The sequence below is a fragment of the Scleropages formosus genome, chromosome 19 (genome assembly GCF_900964775.1).
Source record: "Scleropages formosus chromosome 19, fSclFor1.1, whole genome shotgun sequence".
Classification (NCBI taxonomy): Eukaryota; Metazoa; Chordata; class Actinopteri; order Osteoglossiformes; family Osteoglossidae; genus Scleropages; species Scleropages formosus.
Window position 1 is genome coordinate 24,265,475 of NC_041824.1, and position 16,566 is coordinate 24,282,040.

The 16,566-nt window shown below is 44.2% G+C and overlaps 1 protein-coding gene across 2 annotated transcripts in view; it reads right to left on the reverse strand.

The window, feature by feature from the left end:
- The window catches only part of ebf2 (EBF transcription factor 2), a 40,743-nt gene extending 24,388 nt beyond the window's left edge, over positions 1 to 16,355 (reverse strand). The window contains exons 1-6 of one of the 2 annotated variants that reach the window (XM_018748986.2): positions 16,222 to 16,355; positions 12,191 to 12,347; positions 10,794 to 10,851; positions 8,995 to 9,050; positions 8,807 to 8,880; positions 3,394 to 3,462 (exon numbers count right to left, since the gene is read on the reverse strand). In XM_018748986.2, the coding sequence (XP_018604502.1) occupies positions 3,394 to 3,462; positions 8,807 to 8,880; positions 8,995 to 9,050; positions 10,794 to 10,851; positions 12,191 to 12,347; positions 16,222 to 16,286 (479 nt within the window). In that variant the 5' untranslated portion in view covers positions 16,287 to 16,355. Of the gene's footprint in view, positions 1 to 3,393; positions 3,463 to 8,806; positions 8,881 to 8,994; positions 9,051 to 10,793; positions 10,858 to 12,190; positions 12,348 to 16,221 lie in introns of both variants that reach the window. The other variant, XM_018748985.2, reaches the window with a different exon arrangement.
- Positions 16,356 to 16,566: the final 211 nt, after the last annotated feature.

Consider the following 16,566-nt stretch of genomic DNA (forward strand, 5'->3'; position numbering starts at 1 on the left):
ACACCAGCTAATTATTGTAAATTGAGACAGAAATGGGTGCACTGGAGAAAATATGGGCTTTTGCAGAGGGGAGGGGAGGGCTCGCAAGGAAAGGAAGGATAAAGAGGAAAGAGGAAAGAGGGACTGTGGATGCTCATGCCAATATGCTGATGACGTGGTGAGCAGGGGCAGAAAGCAAGAAAGACAGAGGACAATGAAGAAACTAATGGGGATTTGAAGGAGGGGCAGACTGAGGGAGAGCAGGACGGGTGCTGGGCACATGTGGCAGCCACAGAGCAGAGGGGCGGGGCTTGGGGAGGTGCGGAGTGGCCTCGGGTCCTACGCATGTTAATTGGAGAACAGGTGTTGGGCTGAGAACAGTGGACCAAACAGCACTCCTCTCTCTGCTGCAGACACATTAATAATGTAGGCACCAAGCTGCAACCCGAGGAAAGGTTAGGATGGGGGTCATGCACACACACAGACCCACACACACACACTGACGCAGCAGTCTGGCAATGACATGAACACACCCCTTTGGATGGAAGTGTGTTCTAAGGCATAGTCACAACATACCAATGCTGTATACACCCACAAGACACAAAGAGCAACTAGTCACACATTCCTCTTTAATATTTATTCATTTAAGAGACACTTTCCTCCAAAAGCGACGTACAGTGACCGTCAACTAGTATTCAGCTGGCACCTTCATCCAAGGTGGCTTACAGTGTTAGACACAGTACACTGAACCCCCTAGTCATTCACACATCTCCACAGACCAGAGCAATGTAACAGACACACACACACACGCACACGCACACGCACACACACACACACACACTGCATTAGATAATCCAGTTTCACCACAGATTTACTAAACTCTCCAGCATCAAGTATAGCAACTGGTTCACATTTCACAGAGTGCTCATGAAGAATGAAAATGTGCACTGAGTGCAGACGGAGCCGCAGCCACCCACTAATAACAAATTACCCACAAACGGGGTCCCCCTGGAGTTAAGTGTCTGCTCTCATAGGTGGGAAACAACACTACCAGCACAAGGGTTGCGATCTGCAATTAGAGGACACATCAAGGATCCGATTCAATCCTCACCGCACACAAAACACAGAGCTATTAGTCTGCCAACACCAAACAGTGAAACAGATCCTTCATGTTACACACTCCCCAGAGTAACTTATAAATGTGTGTTTTTTTATGGCAAGAAAGAGGGATAGAAGGGGTGGTCGTTGGGAAAGCAATTCGCAAAATGAGAAAAACAGCTGTGCTGAGGAATTCTGGGAAAGTCAAAAGACAACAGCCCACTTCTTTTTCCATTATAAGAAAACTATCTTCAGCGATCCTCTGAGACACACTGTCAACAGGCAGCCAGCTTGAACAGAAGAGTGGGAGACGGGTAAAAAAAAGTGAGCGAGAAGGAGCGAGAGAGGGTGGGGGGGCAGTCGGGGGAGACTGTCCACTGGGGGGAGAGGGAGACCAAGACAGAGAGCATTGCAGGGAGAGAGGAAAACCACTGTCATGGCAACATCATCACCAACGTTCAGGTAATCTCAGGTGAGACCCATCTTCAGCAACCATATTTAATGCCATGCAAAGTTGTTGACAAATGTGTTTCTCCAAGGAAGAGTTAAGGGGGATCTTGCTCAACGTTTACTTTCACAACACGTCTACATGCATGTTTAGAACAAATCCAGAACCAAGTAAGAAGTGCTTTATTTGGGGGCTTTTTCAGTATTTCTTCTTCCCTATTTCACAAAGCCAAAGAGTATTTTTTGATACGAAATGTGAAAGAGGTCAAAATGTTCCGTCACCTTCTCCCAGATGCAGTAACTGAAACATTAAACAGCAAGGGGACGGACGAAAGCCGGTACAGCAATAAACAAGGTCCAATACATAACCGTGGACAAACAAGCAAAAATGAGTAAAGGAAATGGGAATTTAGAAATACCGCAATTTCCAATTGCACAAGCAGGACACTGAAAGACGACCATGGGTGTCGTAAATAGAAACAGATATATTACAAGTGCTTGAGAAGGAAACTGCAGCAGCCAGAGCTGGCGTGCTTTGAAATGCACGCTTACGTCTCGTAATTCCCTAACGCTGTGTGAAAGGAGCCAGGGAGCACGGAGTCATGGTAACGCAAACAAGCCGGGGAACTCCAGGTATCCGGCCCTCCAGGTCTCTACCCCTAACTCCCCAGGCTCCTCCCCTGCTGCTCCCTCTCCTTCCAGGGCCCCAGTCCTTTCTTTACAGCCAATAAATGTGACGATTGATTTGTGGGATCTCAAATGGATGGTGCAGACCTAGCACGTTATGGACCTAAGCAAAGTTTTTCCCATTCCATGTCAACCAGAGTCAGGGTGGGAAAGTTGGATTCTTGTAACGCTGTAATGCACATGCCAACCTTTGCAGGAAGGAATACACTCTTCCCCTGTTATCTGGCTTTTCAAACATCTGGTCCACTATTATTAATAGATCTTATCATTAATCAGTCCAGATTTTCATCATTTAGTCTCCAGCATCCAGTCCAGGACAGCGACATTCACAGCAGTGAGACAAACTGAAACCACACTGGGAAGCTGCAGCAAGCAGCTGTGTGAGAGACACGGTGAGGTGCAAAGCATTGTGGGAACATGGTACCCACACCCTCAGTAGCGGTCTGGCGCTTCACCGTCTGGTTTATATTTCCACCTGTTCCTGTTTGTATCATTTTTGTACCATTATCATTTCTTTGTCTAATTATTCATTTATTTATTATCGTGCTGTATTTTCGAAAAAAAAATTGTTCTTAAGAAAAAAAACAGTTAAAGAAAGTGGTGGCTAAGGAGAAGAAAGAGACAAAGTGTGCACAAGTGGCTCATAGTTGTGAGAAACAGTTTGAAGTGTTAAAGCCTGTGGAACGTGTTGAAGGACGGAAAGATATTTCATTTGTGGCGGGTTTGTCGAAAACCAGAGTGCAAACTATGTAGTCTTTGTGAGCACAAATAAAATCAAGAGCTGAAAATGTCACCCGCTCCATCAATCTTTCCACCTCCCACTTCTCTGCCAATAAGTTTACTTTACGACATGATTATTTTTCAGATGTATTTGATATATAATTTTATTAACTGTTATTCTGTCTGTTTCATTTTTTTTACAATAAGTTTTTCCTTATGTTAGGCATCATTTAGGATGATTTAGCAGTGAACTTTGGAATGGGGTCAGGATGAATTGTAATAATTCTGGACAGTTTGATCTGATCATTTTCAGGAATGACTCAGGACCAGTAAACAGGATAAGTACACACCGGAGTGCTGGATGTTGAGAGTGACACGGAGCAGAGCCGCTGCAGGGCTCCGTGTTGTACCTGCGACCGGCCGGGACTCAAACGTCCGCGTGCATTCAGGAACCGGCCTCACCTGTCGATGATGACCGGGTCTGAGGGGGTCTCGTTTCGGTTGCCGCAGCTCTTCTTCTCGCAGCAGCGGCTGTGAAGAAACGAAGGGGAAAAACACTGGGTCACCCTTATTGGAGCACAACAGACCCTGCGAGGGCGTCTCCCCAGACCCATTCCTACCGAGAGCGCTACACAGAAGCCAACCCGCAAGCACAAAAGCACGGCAGAACAAAACTAATAAAAACAGAGCAAAGCAGAAATAAAGGAGGAGAGAAAGGAAAGTACAACAGAGGACGACAACAGGGGGACACATTCAAAAGCAAAAAGGGCAGCTTGGCAATCTGTCTAGCTGATCTTGAAATCAAACCCCACCCCACCCTCTCCTTCTCCTTTCTGCTCTCGACATGAAAAGCAAACCCCCCCTTCTAACTCCATCACACACATACGCACATATGCATCCCCAGCATACCCTGCACCCTCCGCCTCCCCAGCACACACACCCCCTCGGTACGTCAACTCCGTCAGCTAGAGTTTTGGAGTCTTGTGTATGGAAACCCCTCCCGGCCCTCCCCCTTCCTCGCTGCCGCATAACAAAAGTACCCCAACCCCGAGCCATCTGCCACCCCTACACCTCCGTTCAGCTCTCTCGTGTCCCGGTGTGGCCCTGCCCCTTGCCGGCCCCTGCTGTCTAACAGACTCAGTACCCAGCTGTGAGGCTTGCCCTCTGCCTCTCTGGGTCTGTTATTAGCCAGCTGTAAGTCACATTTGGGCATCTGCTGGCTACACAATGGCAAATCCCTCCCATCTCCAACCCTCTCCCTAAAGCTCAGGTCACCCCCCGCCCCTGACGCAGGCTCTGTGACGCAGTGGCTGTCACAGACACACTCAGAGCACATTTTTTTCCTCCTTAACGCTTACAGTGGGGTCCCATCATTCAGTACGCTGTGTTTTTTATCTTTACTTTTAATTTTCCATTTAACTTCCTCCTTTTCATTTTTGATTTTGGTTTCCGGAGCACCGTTTGATTTGAGCTCAGTTGTAAAATACGAAAGTGAAACAAGCACCTTGCGATCCCCGTCTAAAGAAGCTGGATCCCAAAAGCTATGAACTGCATTTGGACATAAAGAAGTGAAAAAAGCCAAAACCGTCTCTAGATGGTCTCCTTCACAAATCCTCCAAAAAGTTTCCCAAAAAAATCTCACGGAGTGACCAGTGGGGCTATATCCACCTCCCCCCCAGCAAAACAATTAAGGTCTGGATTCCCTTGACCCAAGGCCCGACTGCAAGGCTGCAAGTGGAGAAACTGAACACATGAGGAAATAGCGTCCTGTGTCCATTGTTTTACAGGCAGTCCCCGAATTACGAACGAGTTCCGTGTCCTCAGTCTCTCTTTAAGGTATGCATATGGTGGGCATCTAACGTCAGTTTGTCAAATGTATGTCTTACTATATCGTATATCGTGTACCTTTCTATGCATAAAAAACATTAAAGGAACATTTCGGATACACTAAAACATCTTTACTATAACAACACAGTAATAATACACACACATTTTCCAAACCGCTTGTCCTATACGGGGTCGCAGGGAACCGGAGCCTACCCAGTAACACACAGGGCGGAAGGCCAGAGGGGGAGGGGACACACCCAGGACGGGACACCAGTCCGTCACAAGGCACCCCAAGCAGGACTCGAACCCCAGACCCACCGGAGAGCAGGACTGTGGTCCAACCCACTACGCCACCGCACCCCCACAGTAATAATAATGCAATATAATTATGTAATAATAATTATAATAATAAATGTAACTACACACACACACACATTTTCAGACAGTTTTTATAATAGAGAGAGACATAGAAAGAGATGGTAATAAATGTTATTACTGTCATGATGAACAGAGGACACGGGAGGTTGGACACAAGTGCAGGATCATTTATTCAGAATCAAATGACTAGATGTGTTTTCGTGGTCGGGGACAGGTGAATAGTTGGTTGATCAGCAAACTGAACAGAGGCAAGGATCTGAAATCATGGTCAAGGGACAAGGTGGGCAGTTGTTATCAGAGAGATGTGAAACAGGACTGGGGAATGATGGGACAGGAGTTGAAGAGCAGAGCGAGGTACAGTTCTGTGCAAAAGTTTTAGGCACTTGGTTGGGGAAAAAAGCTGTAAAGTGAGAATGTTTCCAAAAATAATAAAAAAATAATAAAAAACTTCCCACAAAGCTTAGTAACCATCCATCATCAACAACCACTTGTCCTGAGCAGTGGTGCAGCAGGCTTAGCAGGGTCCTGCTTTCTGGTGGGTCTGGGGTTCAAAGTCCTGCTTGGGGTCCCTTGCAATGGACTGGTGTCCCATCCTGGGTGTGTCCCCTCCCCCTCCAGCCTTGGGTTGCTGGGTTAGGCTCCACTTGGCCATGACCCCACTTGGGACAAGCAGTTTCAGACAGTGTACTTTCTTTCTTTAGTGTACTTTTGTACAGTGTACTTTTCTTTCTTTCTTTCAAGACATACAAAACCCTTAATGTAATAATGTAACTTTTTGCAAAAGGAATGCTTGGAAATCTAAAATATGCTCTTTCCCATTGACTCTAATAGAGAAGACATTAAATAACCATCTAAAACAAATATTTTTGTGAAACATCTAAGTGCCTAAGACTTTTGCACAGTACTGTAGGTTCAAGAAGGCAATGAGGAGTGAGATTGAGCAACTGGGAAGAAGAAGTTTTTTTTGTAGCCAAGTGCTCTCTCAGAGAGAGAGAGAGAGAGGGAGACTGTATGTGTGTGTTTTGTACACACACACACACACACACACACACACACACACACACTTTCAGAACCACTCGTCCCATACAGGGTCGCGGGGAACCAGAGCCTACCCGGTAACACAGGGTGTAGGGCCGGAGGGGGAGGGGACACACCCAGGACGGGACACCAGTCCATCGCAAGGCACCCCCAGCAGGACTCGAACCCCAGACCCACCAGAGAGTAGGACTGTGGTCCAACCCACTGCGCCACCGCACTCCCCAGTGTGCAAAACATTAAAGAAAGTTTAATGTTCGTTTTTCCATTGTTCGTTGGCATTTCACCTTTTGCATTATTATTTACTCTTTACTTTCAGTTGTGTTCGTTTTGTTGCTCTTGGATGCATCACCATCACTTACATCACATTTATACTTTGGTGTCATGAGTAGGGTGAAAACAAAAAAATTAAAGCTAACACACACGAGACACTGTTAACGGGAAAAGAAGAAAGTCTGTCCTACCTCGGGCTCACGCATCCCGCCCACGAGCCGACAAACTGCTGTAGACGCGCAATGTTTCGATACGCTTCACAAAGTAGCGCCCGTTTTTTTATCACCAACCATTGTTTATACAGTAACTCGAATTTTTAATATAATAGGCTTAATTATGAAGTTATCATTTCATTGTTACTTAAGGGTGACAAAAAAAAACTACTTCCAGTCAGTAAGGGGGTGGTTCGTAAGTACGGGTTGTATGTAAGTCGGACATTAGTAACTCGGGGACTGCCTACATTTCCAGTGTACCTGAGGTGTACAGGTGGTCCCCAATTTACAATGGTTTGACTTGCGATTTTTTCGACTTTACAACGGTGAGCTGGCAATAGACATTCACTAGACACTGTACTTCGAATTTTGAATTTTGATTATTTCCCGGGCAAGTGATATGCGGAGCGATACTTTCTGCCAGTCTGTCACGCAGAGATATGTATTAGGTGTATTAAATGCATTTTTGACTTACAATATTTTTGACTTACGACGGGTTTCAACAGAACAAAACCCCATCGTAAATCGGGAACCACTTGTTTTGTCCCGTACTTGACTGATCCCCACCTTGTTTGGTGGTGTGGTTCAATATGCATTTCCGCAAACACACACAATTTGGACACATAAGGACTTGGTTGATAATTTTTTTTTTTTGGTGAATAACAAATGGCTTTATATTTTTAATGATATCAATGTTTTCTTAGGGTGTTCTGTTCATGCATATTTGGTCTACTGTATAATATACAGTATAAAATGTCTCATGTTCCATTTGTCTGGTTATTTGAGAAACATTTGCAGAAGTATCATTTTTTACAGTTATTTTCAAGCCTTCAAGCATACTCCATGCATCAAAAATTAATGTGTCTCCCCCAATGACTCCAGTTCAGAAATAATTACAACCTGTTTAAGTCTTAAAAAATTAACTCACAATATGAGGAAAAAAAAAAATCAAACTTTTTAACTATATTTAAAAGCAGGTTTTCCTATCCATCCATCCAACCATCATCAACAACCGCTTGTCCCAAGCGGGGTCCCGGCAAGCCGGAGCCTTACCTGGCAACAAAGGGCACAAGGTCGAAGGAGAAGGGGACACACCCAGGATGGGACACCAGTCCATCACAAGGCACCCCGAGCTCGAACCCCAAACCCACCACACAACAGGCACTGGTTGATTCTGCTTTCGAGGTTTTCCCACATTTTTTTAAATATGTGATTGCCAGTGATTAATAGTAAAAGTAAAATGTGAGCGGCTAATGAAATCCACAGAAGTCAGATGACAGTCAGTAGGTTTAGATACAAGTGGATTCATTGGTTTCAAGAAGGGAGTTAAAACACGAAATAAGAAAAATTCAATGGTAACAAGAAGAGAGTGACAGAAATTTACCAGAGTAAAAGTGCATTCTCCTTTATAAACGTGCTCAAGTAAAAGTAAAATGTATTGCTGCCAAAAACCACTTTGAAAAGTGCAATTTCTCCAGAAATTACATAACAGGTAGTAAATTACAAGTAGAAGGAACAAAGTAAACATAACTCACTTGTGTGAGGAGAGTAAAAAGGATCAATACACTGCGTGGATAACCTGCTCATGTTTAGAGTGTTGTGCTGGGCAGTGACCCAAAACTGGATCAGTGAGGTTGTCAGAATTTTGTTTTAGGTGTTTAAGCAGTGGGGGGCACAGTGGCGCACTTGGTTGGACCGGGTCCTGCTCTCCAGTAGGTCTGGGGTTTGAGTCCTGCTTGGGGTGCCTTGCAATAGACTGGCATCCCATCCTGGGTGTGTCCCCTTCCCCTCCAGCCTTATGCCCTGTGTTGCTGAGTTAGGCTCTGGCTCCCCGCAACCCCCAGTGGGATGAGCGGTTCAGACAGTGTGTGTGTGTGTGTGTGTTTAGGCTGTTGCATTATACATCTTCTTTCGGATTTGTCTCTCAGTTTTGGTGGTCTTATATTTCCAACCACAGCTAACTGTGGAATTAAAAGAGTGCAAACACTCATTCAGTGGGCTGAGAGAAGAAGTGTTCCTGCAGAGGCTTTTCAGCCCACTTACTAAAGCCTAAACTCCACTGCATCTCCATCACACCCTTACCTACTCTTCCCATTTTCAAAAATGAATATGACTTATGTTTGTCTTTGTTTACGCACGCAGGGCCTCACCTGCACATCACCTCATGTGTGAGCAGCACTCTGCACATCTCGGGGTTCTTGTTCTGTCCTTCGTAGGAAATAGGCTGAGAAAAAACAGAAAGAAGGTGCGTTTCTGTTACAGTGTAGAAGTCCTGCCATTTCACGATCTACACCACAGTGGTGTACATGCAGGGTGCAGGACTGAAGAGAGCCCTTACCTGTTTGGTGACAGAGTCGATGAGTCGTGCATACAGGTCCTGTTCTGTCCGGACCCCTGGTGACACACACAAACAAGCTTGTTTTCCTGTCTTTGTGGAAGCTCATGGAAGTGTGTAACAAAAACTTTTTGCATGTTAAGGTTTTATTTTCCAGGTAGGCCCCCCCCCCCCCACACACACACACACACACACACACACACACACACACACACACACACCGTCTGAAGCCGTTTGTCCTGAGGGATTGTGGCAAACCAGAGCCTAACCCAGCAACACAGGGCGCAAGGCTGGAGGGCGAGGGGACACAGCCTGTGCGCTGTTCTTGAACAACCAAGCATTACCAATACCATCAATACCCGACATCGAACACGATGCTGTCTTAAATTTTGAGTTCATGAGTGGCATCCTGGGGGGGCACGGAGGGGCAGTGAGCTTGACCGGGTCCTGCAATCCGGTGGGTCTGGGGTTCAAGTCCTGCTTGGGGCGCCTTGCAACAGACTGGCGTCCTGTCCTGGGTGTGTCCCCTCCCCCTCCAGCCTTATGCCCTGTGTTGCCGGGTTAGGCTCTGGCTCCCCGCGACCCCGCAAGGGACAAGCGGTTTCAGACTGTGTGTGTGTGTAATGGCATCCTAGTGAATCATTCAAAATTAAACTCGAACCTTTGTTAAAGTTTGATTTGTTTAACCACAATCTTCATTTAGTGAATCTTTTCACACGAACCAACATCAACAGCACTTTGAATCTTTCCATTCCTATCCTCACTCTCTCAATGATCTCTGCTCGGATGGCAAGCGGATCAGCGTGTTTGACCCGGAAAAGAGCTTCAGCACCAGTCATAAATGAGAGAAGCGGAGAAAAGGAGTGGGTACGAAAGGAGTCTCAACAACGGTAGGATACCTGTATACTACCACACAAAAAATGCTTCTCAAAGATCAACAAAGCTTACTGACTTGACAGAATTCAACCCTCCATTACAGATGAATTCAACCATTTACTTCAATCTAATTATATCCATGAAGGAACCAATACAATGGTTAGAATGACGCATACCCTTCTCCTTCATCTACAACATAGCGCTGCTGGATGTTTTGGAACACACACACACTTGAAGCCTTCAGATTTTCCTCTATGGGCTGGAATGGTGTTTGATACAGGGGGACTCGTGTGGGGGGCTGGAGGTAGTGGTGGAGGCAGAGCAGAGATGGGGGAAGCAATCTGGAGCACATCTTTTATCTCGTCTCCCTTGGGTGAGGCAGGGGATTGGGGGATGTGGGGGGGAGTGGGGCTCCTGGGATCTGAAACCCTCGTCACATGCACATCTCATGTTGCTACACTATAGGGGGTAGCGTGTAACTCATTTCCCTTTATTAGGCCCGCAAAGCTTACAGCAATTGTTCAGGGTTAGATCTGCGTTCAAAGACTACAGGTCTGGAGACACAGTAGGACAGCAGGAAAACTTTGCACTTGAACAAAAATCTTTTTACAGAACCAAGAAGGTGAGTGTTTCTTCCTTCTGGGTCCTTCAACATCCCTCCTCATATTGCGTTCCCAGCTAGTTAGGGAACCCAACACATGCTCAGCTAACCCTTAGTGGTATGACCTTCAACAATGGAACCAAAAAGAAGTCCTCAGGTCTGAGAGATGGGTAATGACAGTTTTCCTACTGAACATAACTGATTCCTTCTGAAAAACAATGTTGGGCAACTTTGTTTGGAAGGATGAGAACCTGAAGCTGCAGAACCTGAAAAAAAAGGACATATGATCTTGTGTGGAAGTGGACTAAGAATACATAAAACTCACCGTTGCTGTAAAGGAGCTGCAGCTTGTAATGTGTCCCATTGTTCGTCTTCTCTCCAGTCTGCTCCTTTGAAAAGTGCAGAAACAAGGAAGCTCAGTACTGTGGTAAGCTACGGTGTGGCACCACCAGTGTCCTGACACCACTAGCCAGGAACATGCCACTCTTGGCTTTGTGGAGGCCGTAGTGGGAAGGGGTCACGAGCATGTACGATTGAATTTACTGAGCTGTAAGGTAAGTTAGTAAGGAAGCTGGAATCATTTCAAGACTTCCTTACAAAGTTGTTTGATGGGAAACATGGCTCACAAATGTGTGGTTCCAGCCAAGGCTACATGGTGGCTTCGAGGATAGCTGAAGGTCACTAGTGGTGTGTGTATCTGTCGCTAGTGGTGTGTCTGCGTGGAGTATGCATATTCTCCTCATGGTCATGTTCATTTCCTTTGAGTTAAATATACAGTACACTGCCCATGGATGGTTGTGTGCCTCACGCCCTGTGCCTCCCAGGACTGGCTCTCGGTCCTCAAGATCCTGTCTGGATTAGTTGGTTTAGCAATTAGTGAAAATTAAAGAATCATTCCAGTAATTGGTCCATTTAAGTAACTTGCTGGCATGTTAAAGAATGAGTCTTCTGGACACAGACGTACGTGTGTGTGTGTGTGTGTGTGTGTGTGTGTGTGCGCGCGCGCGCGCTATCACATGTGGTGTCATTCTGAACCACTACAGGCCTGTCTCTTATAAAACCAGAACAGAGCTTGAAGAGGGTGAGCAGCAGTCAACCTTGACGGAGAGATGGTTTCCATCCCATTGTCCCCAAGGCCTCTTGTCCACTACTGTCTTCCTCTTGCTTTCTCTCCCTCGCTAACTGGCCTCAGAGGAGCTCCTGTGGCCCAGAACTCAAAGAACTGGCAACAGGGGCGAGGATCTGGAAAGAACTATCTGAGAGTATGGGTTGGAAGATGCCATGGAAACTCACGCAGAGAGGATCTTTTTACCCAGACGTAGCCAGGATGGGTCCTGCTGTTGGACCATATAGAACAGCTACTTTGTTTCTCTTAAATATCCAGTTCTGCACAGTTTAAGTTAGGTAATGAGCACTGAAAAAAAATGTGACAAATAATAGAGAAAACAACCACTCTCAGAACATGCAGAAACTGAGCAAACTTTCTCTGACTGCGTTCGCCAGTTTCGTCCTGTTGCACCCACTGTGTTGGGCCATGTTCAAGTAGTGAATTGGGACTTTAATATTCACTGTCAACTCTCTTTATAAATCTTCTCGTCTCAGCCCAGGGGAAAAAAGATATTCTCATCAGGTTTACATCTGAAAAGGACTATGTCTTCTAATGTTAAGTGAAGTTTAGTTTGGGACCAACACCTTCTGCAAAGACATCAGCCAAAGACACACCTTCTCGTGCTCCACAAAGTCGATGAAGGCAGTCCTCTCCACCTCCACCGGCTGCCCGTGTCGGTCGTAGAGCGCCAACACAAAGTGGAAGAAGTTGGACTTGCGTAGGTTCGAGGGTGGCTGCTTCTCAAAGTGTGCCCTGGACAGAGCCACACCACTGGGGAAGGAAGTAACACACCTGAGGTCAGGGTGAGGGACAGTTGTCAATATGAGTTGTCAATATAGTCCCAAACATGAACCACTTTTATCCCTTTTTTTCCTGTCTTTTGCAAAGCACAAATTCTATGCAGCATTAAAACCCATTAATAAGGTATCTGTTAAGCCTAAATTTTGGTTTTTATTCACATTGCAAGTAAAGTGCACATGTGGCCATAGAACAGTGAGAGAGCAAAAAGCAGAGAACTTAGACAGATTTCTGACGAGTGACTTTTTAACCTTTATGTACATGCAACTTGTCCAAGTCCCACAATGTTAGATAATCAATTTAACAATGTTTTACTTATTTACAGCAGGGTATTCTTATCATATACATTTAGGGCAAGGACCTTCATGTACTATAGCAAGAATGGGAACTGAAGTAATAACCTTTAGGTGATATGAGAAAAGCCTTAAACACAGCATTGCCTCCTGTTCTTTTTCCAACATTTTGTCCAAACCTGCACTTATATACCAGTCTGTCATAAAGAACTGAAAACTTATCAGAATATGTTATTGAGCCGCTGTATTTGGCAGTTTCAACGAATTTTCGCACACTGCCAAGGCTTTCTGTTTATATTCTCTTTGAATATTTGTTCTTTTTAGAATGTGACAAAAAAGCATAATGAACATTGCCTTTTATCTAAACATGCATTTCTAATTTTCATCTTAATTAAAATGAAATAGCATTAATATACATATACATTCTATAGAAGACTATCAGGTTACTTATAAGAAAACTTTTCTGGAAATTATTTAATGCATAAACAGACTAACAAAAATAATCGGAATGAGGAATATTACTTAATACTACTACTAATAATATTACTTATTACAGTATAATATATCTTTTACTTTTCGTACAGTTGATATTCAGATTAACGTTAAATGTTGATAGAGTTCAACGATCTCTCTGTGTATTTGCCCTGCAATTTTATAAACGAAAATCAAATTTGGAATTAATTAGTGTACCACGCAAAGCCTTTTTTGCTATTTTTTTACAGTTCGCCAACTGGTACATCTTGCAAAGTATGGTAAGTCAAAAAATGTATATATATATATATATATATATATATATATATATATATATATACGCGCGCGCACGCACACACACATACACACACACACAGACCAGTTCCAGTTCGAATATTTCATCTTTATCCTCAGTCTGTTTTTCAAGCGCACTTACGAAATGTTTGCGCTTCCTACCCGTTTTCGCAGCATCTTGATATCTCGTCGCATTTAACAGAAAGATGTGTTAAAACAAATGTAATTTCTGCACAAGACAGTTTTTCGAAAATGGAACGACGATCAACACTGGTACGTTTTATGTTGTATTTATTACAGGATTATTGAAGAGCTTAATAGTAGACCGCCGCGTTTAGCGGTTATTTGTAGCATAATATCGTGTACATCGCATCGGTCCGTCCGTCTGTCTGTCTCTGTCTCTCTATTCATGAAAAACTGTGTTTTATGTACTTGCAATATTGGAAAAATTCTTCAGTGTAAAAATTTCGTGACAGGTGAAGGTTGGCCAGGAGACCACCTTCCGCTCTAAATCCAGGCACCGAGGCTCGCAAACAGATGTCGGTACAGGTACGCGCGCAGACACACACGTACACGCACACGTACACGCATACTGCACAGTTTAGACATATGCGTGTAAAAAATGTGTTCGTTTTCTAAATACACGCATGATCAGAACTTGACTGTAGACTTTGATTTATCTGCACTTGAGCCTCTGTCACCATCCAAACTGTACGGTTTCGTAATGACGGTTAAGTCTTTCCACTTGACTAAACACAATAAATCTGCGCCACGCGTTTGATACCGCCGCTTTATCTCAGGTTGTGCTTAAAGTGTTAAATTCCCTGTGGGGAGACGTGTCATTTCAGTGTTTCCCATCTCATCATAAACAGTACAAGATATGGATTTATTACCCTATGCAAAAATAAACACACCAGAGTAAATATACGGGGCGATTATTGTCGTGTCAGAAACAGGCTGGATGTGGGAAAGTCTCGGGGAGAAACACCTGGTTACAAACTGCGTCCTTCCTGCGCACATGTACACAAGACAGGATATTTGGAAAATCAAGTGTGCGGATAACTTTTATATCACATTTGTTGGCCTTTTTCGCAGGAGAAACTCGGATTTATGACTAATTTTTTCTGTCTTTTTTTCAGCCTGCAAGAAGAGCTCTGTCTGTTCGTTCCCCAACTCTTCCCGACACTTGGAATAAAACGAATTTTAACTTAAAGGATGAAATAATGCTTAAGTTCAGCTCAGATCAGCACCAAAAGCTACGCTTGCTGTCACCCGTGGAATCGTGCATTATGAAGTGGTTCTCATTTTTGCGGGGCTAAATATACTTGCATGGCCTGATTTGTAATAATGTACCAGATATGATAATCCTGAGCTTATTATTTTAAGACTTTCTCGGGTGACTTTCTGAGAAATGGCATTTTACTGAAGATAATCATAATCTACAAAATATAATAAAACAAAATATAATATTATTATAGCATTATATATTATATGTGTATAAATTATATATAGCATGTCATGCTAAACAGTATAATTTGCTTTAGTAAAGATGTGTCATTTTACACAGAAAATTGACAGACGTAGGAGCTTTGAGCCAGAATAGCGAAAGATCTCATAAGTTCTCTGACACTTTTAAAAACATGATATACTAGCTACTGTATTTATAATATTTACATTAGATTTATTCATTTTAGCCAAAGCGACGTACAACTCAGCAAACAAAAGTCAATTTCACTGAAGAAGAAAGAGACATTGAATATATTATTCTTGTTGTTGTTGTTATTGAGTTATGTTAGTATTTTACCGAAGCGGACGCTACATTACCGGTATACTCTATTTACCTTGTGGTGTAAGCGCGTTATAATGACACACTGTGCGCTTTCTCTTCGGCTCGTGACAGACTGAAAGCCTCGCGCGGCCGACTGTGGGATGAGCCCGCGCTCGCCCCGCGCTCGCCTCGCGCTCCATGCACACAAAGCGCGCGCGACCCGCTTCCTGCTCCCGTTTGTTTCCACACAGTGAGCGCTTTACGGTGGGAGGGGGGGGACAAACACCACCGACCTGTTGATTATTTCAGCTCCCCGAACAGCTCGAAAAGGGCGCCCCGTTAATGTAATGCCCCTTTACACTCACTGTCATGAACTGACTAAGGAATCTAAACAGAAATACACACTGAAAATAAGACGAACATTTATTAACATACCTCATGAAGTTTCCATTACTTATTTATGAAGCGTTCATTGAAGCATTATATTATGAAGCATTTATTGTAACATTACGTGTAATTATGATTGCTGACATTATTCGATTTTGTTTTCCTAATTCGCGAAGGAAAAAAAAAAAATCACTTTTCGGGATATGTCATTTAGACTTTGAGATATTTCACATTTCTATGCTTTCATTCCCAATTAAACAATTTAGAAAGGTAAACTGCTGCTCAGGTATTGCGTCGCTTTTTAAAAGACACGGAAATACAAGACTGATCTCGGGTTTGTTGTCCACTAGTGAAACGTATTACACAGAGAAAATTAAGTATGTTTGATTTGATGAACCCGTGGAAGGGATGGTACGGTACAACACGGTTCTGGAAACGGCAACCAGAGCAATAACTCCGGCTCTGAGTTATTTCTCCGTCAGAGCCAAACAAATAACACACACTGTTACTGTACCGGACGCCAGGTATCGTTCCCGGCACGTGCACAGCACGACGCCTCCAGACGGAGCGAACACACTCTTCCGAAGAAGCACAGGTTCAGGTACACCAGCGGAGCACATGAGCGCCCCTTTACCTCTGAGCCGCCACATTGGCGTCCACGACACCGACGTTTCGCACCCAGGACCGGACCGCATCCATCTCCGCCCCCACAGCTTTCTCCTTATTGCCACAACTTCTGCGCTCAGCTGAGCTGCTCGAATCCCGGACACTTACAAGTAAAAACAAAAAGCGTAAAACTCCCCACTGTCTTCCTTTGGCAAACTTTGAGAAACAAGAAATAGGTGGAAAACTTGGAGCAGATTTAGTGTCTCGGTGAGAGCGAAGGGAAGTTATTGAGATTACGGAAACGTCACAGATGTCAGATGTTACAATTTCTTCCTTCCTTCCTTCCTTTCTTCTTCAAAAGTTTCCTGGAAGT